Source organism: Branchiostoma floridae, chromosome 3 (assembly GCF_000003815.2).
Source record: "Branchiostoma floridae strain S238N-H82 chromosome 3, Bfl_VNyyK, whole genome shotgun sequence".
NCBI lineage: Eukaryota > Metazoa > Chordata > Leptocardii > Amphioxiformes > Branchiostomatidae > Branchiostoma > Branchiostoma floridae.
Window position 1 is genome coordinate 33,839,448 of NC_049981.1, and position 7,534 is coordinate 33,846,981.

The window sequence follows — 7,534 nt, forward strand, 5'->3', positions numbered from 1 at the left end:
TGTGTTTATGGCACATTCTTCTTCACTAGTATATATGCAAATAAGTTTGCACTCAAAGAAAATGATCAATGTTAAACGAGTTGTGAGTATAACAATAATAATTAATATATTGTCATCATGAACTATTGTTACTGATCCAAGACCATTGACACATTACTGGAAGATATCGATGATGTTATTTGTTCATCAGCTGATACAAATATTAGACTAACTTAAATATGAAGACAAAAATACTAAAAGGCCCAGAATTCTTACAACCTACCGCTGAAACAATTCACAAAAATTGTCAGCAATCCTACAAACTTATTAGTAGTATTACATTCTTATGTTGAGCTCTACATATGCTATAAAAACAACTAAAATGCCTCACATGATAGGCAGTGTACAACAGAAAAGGTCTATTCTCTAGCAGAAATACATTTATATGTATGGTGTAAAATAAATGCTGATGTAATGTACATCGTAACTGTGCTGCCTACCATACATGTGCCTCCATAGGAACAGTTAGAGTTAGTGCAATAATTTTAACATGTACATTTTCCTATGTTTAACCTACAGTACATTAGATAGAGCTCTACAGTACAGGGTAAGGGTTAAACTATACACTTTGAACATACTGTAGAAGCTTATTGACAAGCTGACCTCCCCAACAGTCGGGCCAGGTTCTATCAGAATTAACAGGGTTCAATACTTCCATGTACATGAACTGGTTTTACATCGGCCTGTTGAGTCTATTCTAGATAAGCTTAGCGAGATTCAGTTTGTACACATTTTTAACAATAACTGCGAGTGCACACAGTCTGGTACAGATACTGTAGCTATAGTCAATTATGAGTAAATTGAGTAATTCCTTATTGTTCATCTTCATATGACTCGTTCTGTTGCTTCTGAAGTTCTTTCAAGAAAGAAGAAGAAGAAAAAACTGATGCTGAGAATGTACAAGCGATTGTGTTCACATTGTTATCCTTGATTTGGTGATGCTTCGTCCTAGTTCATGATAATTATAGTTTGGAATTCTCAGATGCCTTCTCTACTCAAAAATATGCTCCAAGATTAGATTTGCATCGCTTACATAGACCTGTTACATGTACATGCAACTGTACAATTCAAAGTCACATTTGATACTTTTGATGTCCTATTTGGCAGTGTCTCCTTACACATCATCCCAACTCCACCTCTGCTCTACATGATGTACCAGCTAAGTATGCCCACAGGACAGGCCTACTACCTTTCCTAAAACAGCCCTGCCTGTCACATCTACAGCTGTCAGAACTGTCCTAGTGCTTTGTGCTGCTGTGCTATTCTGCTGTCACATGTACATGTATCACTCAGAACTATCCCGCTGTACCAATGCTGTGTTGTATGATGCTATGCTATTCTGCTATCATATGTACATGTATAGCTATTAGTATTACTCAGCTGTCCAGTGCTGTGCTGTATGCTTCTGCTGCCATATGTACAGCTACAGTCAGCACTGTCCTAGTGCTGTACCTGCTCTACTGTGTGTTGCTGTTCTGTGAGCAGCTCTGCTGTCTGTTGCTGTGCAGCGTGCTGTCCCGCTTCATGCTGTTCAGCTGTGTGCTGTCCTGCTAGCTGTTCCTTTACTACCAGTACCAGTGGAGGCTGTGCTGGCCCAGTCGGCTGTTCTAGGCCCCCCGACGGCCCGGCCGCCTGCTCCTGGCCCCCGGACAGCCCGGCCGCAGGCGGGCCCACGGGGACCATGGAGGCATAAGGTCTCTCACCGGTGTGTTTGCCCATGTGCTTGTCGAGCCCCTGCTGGGTGCTGGCTGAGAAGGGACACTGTTTACACTTGTAGGGTTTGTCCCCTGTGTGGATCTTCCTGTGCTTGGCGAGGTAGGACCTGTGCACGGTCCTGTAGCCGCAGTCCTCGCACATGTAGGGCTTGTCCCCGGTGTGCTTCGCCATGTGGCTGTCCAGGTTGGTCTTCTGGGCTGCCGAGTAGTCGCACTGCGTGCACTTGTAGGGTTTCTCCCCTGTGTGGACGCGCATGTGGCGGGCCAGGATGGCCTTCTGCGTGGCCTTGAAGTCGCACTCGGTGCAGGTGAAGGGTTTCTCCCCTGTGTGCTGGATCACGTGCCGGTCCAGGATGCTCTTGTACATGGTGGAGTACTTGCAGTGCGGGCACTTGTAGGTCTTGTCGGTGACGTGCACGGACATGTGGCGGCTGAGGTTGTACTTCTGGGCGGTTCGGAACCCGCACTGGTGGCACATATACGGCTTCTCCCCGGTGTGTTTCGCCATGTGCCTGTCCAGATAGTCCTTCAGGGCGGCTGTGTAGTCGCACTGGTCGCATTTGTACGGCTTGCCGGAGTGGCTGGCGGCGAAGTGTCGCGTGAGGCGGTGTTTCTCGGCGGTCTGGTATCCGCACTCCACGCAGACGTGGGGCTTCTCCCCGCTGTGCTTGGCCATGTGCTTGTGCAGATGCTGCTTGAAGGTGGTGGTGAAGTCGCACTTGGTGCAGCTGTACGGCAGGTCGCGGTGCGTGAACCGCACGTGCTTGCGCAGGTGGTACTTTGCGGTGGCGATGAACTCGCACTCCCCGCAGGCGTAGGTCTTCCCCGTGGCGTGTTTGGCCATGTGGCGGTCCAGACCCCGCTTCTTGGTGGTGGAAAAGTCGCACTTCTCGCACCTGTAGAGCGTCAGGATGACCTCCCTGTTCCCTCGTGTGTACGGCTTCTCCTCTTCCATCTCCTCATCCTCATCCTCCCAGCGCGGCTCCTCTGCGGTGTGGATCCCCAGGTGGGCCACGTGCACGGACTTGCGCGACGACTTGTGCCCGCAGTCCTTGCACACGTAGTGCTTCCGTTTCCTCCTCGACTTGCTGGTGGTCGGCTCCTCCTCGGGTCCGTCTGCAGCTTCGTGTTTGTCGCTTTTCTCTCCGGCAGGCTCTTTCCCGTCCTCCTGGCTGCTGCCCTCCTCTGCCTGCAGCTGGTTGTCTCCGGTTGGCTGTGCATGGTCCTCATGGCTGGCAACCGGTTCTGCGGCCTCGTGTGGCGCCTCTGCTGCTTCTGCTTCCGCGCTGAGCTGTGAGTCTTCTCCCGACGTGCCTGCCGGAGCCTCACTGTCACTCTCCCCACCTGCAGGGTCCTCCCCCCTCCCCTGTTCGCTCCCTGCCTCTCGGCTGGTCTGGTCTGGCTGGTTGGCTTCCTCCATTCTGTCTGCTGTGACCTCCGGAGAGGCGCTCCTGGGTGGGTCCTCTGCAGGGGATGCTGGGTGGGTTTCTCCATCCTCCCTGTGGTACTTTTGGGGGGACTCCCGCTCCAACTGGCTGACATACACGTGTTGGACGTTCCCGGCGTCTTCCCGGTCTGCCACGGTGCGTGTCGGCGACCTTCTGACGTGCGGGCGCGTTTCGGACACATCCAGATCGCTTCCGCTGTCCGGTCTGTCGTGTGTGCTTCGTGATGGCGACCTCCCCACGCGGACCCCCGGCCGCACTTCCGGAACCTCGCGCCCGCCATACCCAGACGAGCCGTTTCTGTCCTCGCGGACAGGAAACCCGACACTTCTCTCCGCCCTGTTCTGAGTCGCCTCCACCAGACTCTGGAAGCGTGCCACTGGCGTGTACATGTCCTCTCTGTCCTGCTGTCCGAGCCCCCCGCCAGGCCCCCCCCTGGAGGGCGCACCCCCCTCCCAGCGCCCCCCTCCTGCTGCAGGCTGGTGCTCGGAGCTGTACCGGTTCGATGGCTGGTCAGGACGGCTGATGACTGAGGGCGGAGAGTCACGGTGAGGTGCGGCCATCTCTGCCCTGGGGGAAAACAGTGCCGTGGTTAGGTAGCTCATAGCAGGTATTGTAGCAGGGTTCTACCCAGACGGTGGAATAAGGGAGGCCCTCCACTATACTCTCAGCCAGCTCCACTACTAGTATAAGTTATTTTTCAAATTTATTGTGTTTCTTCCCTATTTTCTTTGTTAGTTTTGCTAAAATTAATGACAATTCACAGATTTTTGTGCCAAGTGGCATCACTTTTCCAGTCAGCATTGTCTGCAAAAACTTGTGAATGAGCAATGATCAAAACAATAGTCGTTTTGCCACTTTACAACAAAGGAATCACAACAATATATTATACTTTTAGTATTTGACACCCTCTGTCAGGTATTGTAGGAATTTATTCATGTTTGATCTTTTCAGTGAGACCCCTTCACCACGAACTTAGCCATTGGCTGGACATCATGTAACTATTGCAAACTAAAAAAGTAAAGCCACCACAAATTGTGACAAAAAATCCACGAAATTGAATTACCACAAGCTTAAAGGCATTGTTTACAGTAGTTGGCACTACAACAGTACTAGTGCATGTAGTCTTCTACAACATTTTTTTGCAAATACAATAATGACTTTAAGTGTTACTTTAACATCCACTATACTAATATATTATTTACAAGGCCATAACTACATTTCTACTTCTAGTACTAGTATCTTATTGATAGCATACTAATCTCTCTACACACTGTTTAAGGACTGTATACTCCTAAAGTACAAGTTGCAAATGCAGAAATGTTTGTGGTGGCTTTATGTTTACGGTTGTCGCAAGTCTGCTTCACTGCGAAATTGAAATCACCACAGATATTTTCCCATTACAGCATGTGACTCCAGTATTTGGTGCTACGGCAAACTTAAAACGATTGCAAACACCGTATTTTCCTGCTAATGCAAAAGTAAAGCCCTGCAAACTTTAATGCATTTACAGTAATTAAATCTACAAAATGAACATCATCAAATTCTGTGAGGAAAAAAATGAAAAATTATCATAAACGACAAACTTTTTACTAGTAACCATCTCCCTTGTGGTGCACAGTTTGATTAGTGTAAAAAACAAAACAAAACAAATAAATTATTCACATATATTTCAGGCAAGAAGCATATAATTAATTAAAGCCTTTTACTGGAAGTTTGGTTAAATCATGCATAAATTGTTATATTCACACTTTCATTAAAGTTTCAATAATTGCAAGAGACTAGAAAGTAGTAGAATCAAGGAGGCTATATATCCTTGCTGGAATGAATGGCTCCCAAACAAATAAAGATAAAGTTTACAGAATAGAGTAGAATAGGAGTAGAGTTCACGAATCAAGACAAGGCGAAATCTAGAAAATAAGAAACGACCAAACGTCAAATCTCCGCAGGGCTGTGACTTGCTTCCCGTGTTTCAATTATTCTCCGAGCAGAGGTTGGGTCGCAGGATTTTTACCTCACTTCTGCCCCAAAACGGAGCGAATCAAGCCTTTAAGAGTAACCACAATGACATATTACAGCCGATTTGTGACTAGGTGCGGATTTGTGGTGGGAATTTGGAGTTTCCTGGCCACAACTATCCCCGCGACCCAACCTCTGCTTGGAGAATAGGTATCAATGAAATCCCAGCTGCCCCCCTCCCCCACTTGTCACCATTCACTCGGTTTTGCAAAGATTTCCGAATTCACTTCCCTTTAGCACACAAGAGATGCACTGAGAATATCTATAACGGTTTTACAAACATGCTTCAGCACTTACTGTTCGTCTGTGGTCCCAAAGAGATCAGAAAGGCGCCAAATTTTTGCCAGCGGCTTTGGTGGAAGAAAACAAAATGGCGGACAGAATTTTCCAGCTAACAGGTCAGAGGTCAGGAGTGAAAGGTTACATCATCTCTGATAGTGAGGAAAGTTGGGAACAGGTGTGCTTTTTGCAGGCATCTTGTACCCTGTATACGCAAAAAATTGATAAAAAATGTATTTCTAGCATAATGTTTGTCACATTTTTTTCTATCATCTTTTTTTTAATATCAGTGCGCTGATAATAACTGGCTCTTAATAATTATGCTTGAGGCTAAACATCCAGGTAAATAAAACTCTCTATAACTGGATAATATTCGTATCTCTTCCTTGTGACACTGAAGAAAAGGGCGGATGTCCGGGCCAAGAGATATATTCAAAAAAAGCCTGCTACGAATGATAGAATATTCTCATTAATTATGCAAATGCCCTCCTGCCATTTTTGACTTATGAAGGCGACAGATGGTTGTCAAAACGTTTGCTGGAGACTTTGTGTAACGAAGAAGACTTCAAAAGTGTTCGGGATATGCTTAACTGTACGTTTATTGGACCTCGCTTTTCTTCCGATTGGCTTCAGAGGGTGTGGTCATCTTGATATCAGCTCAGTCAATGACAAACTATTAAACCAAGATCAAATTTAGATATTTCAATCTCAAGAGGATATGATGCCTTTGTCACTGACGAAAGGTAGTGGATTTTGCCTGAAACGTCTGACCGTTTCCAAAATTATACCCAGTTCAGTAATTGCTATTTGCCGTATCTTTAATCATTAAATGGATACCTGGATAGGTCATTTGTGTCATTTGTGCTCAACTCATTCGATCAAAAAATGAGTCTGATCTAACTTGAACCACTCGTATCATATTTGACTCACCATCGTATCACGTAAAAAAAATAAAAAGATGAGAAAATAATTTTCCTTTATTCCAATTTGATAAAGTCCTTGATTAAACCGGTAGCCTGGTACTTCATAATACCCCTGTAAATGCACTTAAGTTCGCGGGGATTTAATTTCGCGGTAGTGTGAAAAAGGACTTTTTGCGGTTGTTTTAATTTCGCGGTAGCACCATGCACTTTTACATAGTCTCTTAAGCCATGGAAAAATGTTCGCGGTGGTTTTAAGTTCGCGGTGAAGCGGCCACCGCGAAAACCGCGAACATTAACCCATTGCGAAAGTTTCTGCATTTACAAAGTATCTTATTACCTGGATGTCTAACCTTCATATCGTTTGTGCTCAACTCATTCGTTTAAAAAATGACTTGAACCACTTGCATTACTGTTTGATTCACCCTCGTATCACGTAAAACAATAAAAAGGGGAGAAAATAATAAATTTGATATGAAATGTCCTTGATTAATTAAACCGTTAGTCTGGTTCTTCAGTATATTCATGTGCATGCGCAGACGACGTCGGGTGGGTGCACGTGACTTTTCTGGCCTGTGCATGTGTACAATGTATTACCAAGGAGGTTAAAAAGGACCTCTCTGCGTTCTCATGAGTTTTATATCCAAAAGTGAAAGTGTTCACAGTGTCAGTGGTTCACTTTCTCCTGCCTCCGAGGAAACCTTGAATTGACGCAAACAGCCCCTGATAACTCCAGGGCCCTCCAAGCAGAGGCGGGTTGGTTGGAGTTTATATTCCGGTGAGTTCGCGACGACTCCGACACGCACATGCGGAAACTGTGCCGGTTCTGACTCCCAGGAGCGCTTTTCGGGGAAAACGGGGCACAATTTGTCTATCGGCCTTCGTACGGGAGGAATGTCCTCTTCATCATACCGACCTAAAATGTCGAAAAGATAATGAAAATCAAATATTCAAGGACAAATTAGTTTTGACGAAAACGTAGATAAAAAGCAGATGTAGAATATTCATATTTCGTCTGGTTAATTCTCCAAATTCTGTAGTTCTACTGATAGAATATAAAAATAGCGTCCGTATTTTATTTTATTTTGTCCTCCCGCTAAGTTAGTCAGGTCAAAGG

General features: G+C 45.8%; 1 protein-coding gene across 2 annotated transcripts; it reads right to left on the minus strand.

Annotated features, from left to right (window-relative positions):
• Positions 1–5,649, minus strand: LOC118411392 (zinc finger and SCAN domain-containing protein 2-like). 2 transcript variants are annotated; one of them, XM_035813655.1, is made up of 3 exons: positions 5,516–5,649; positions 1,474–3,769; positions 1–1,333 (listed from the first exon to the last, which is right to left on the minus strand). In XM_035813655.1, the coding sequence occupies exon 2, from the start codon at positions 3,760–3,762 to the stop codon at positions 1,480–1,482; it is 2,283 nt and encodes a 760-aa protein (XP_035669548.1). In that variant the 5' UTR covers positions 3,763–3,769; positions 5,516–5,649; the 3' UTR covers positions 1–1,333; positions 1,474–1,479. The 2 variants fall into 2 exon arrangements, with proteins under 2 accessions (XP_035669548.1, XP_035669547.1); XM_035813654.1 differs by having other exon boundaries at positions 1–3,769.
• Positions 5,650–7,534: the final 1,885 nt, after the last annotated feature.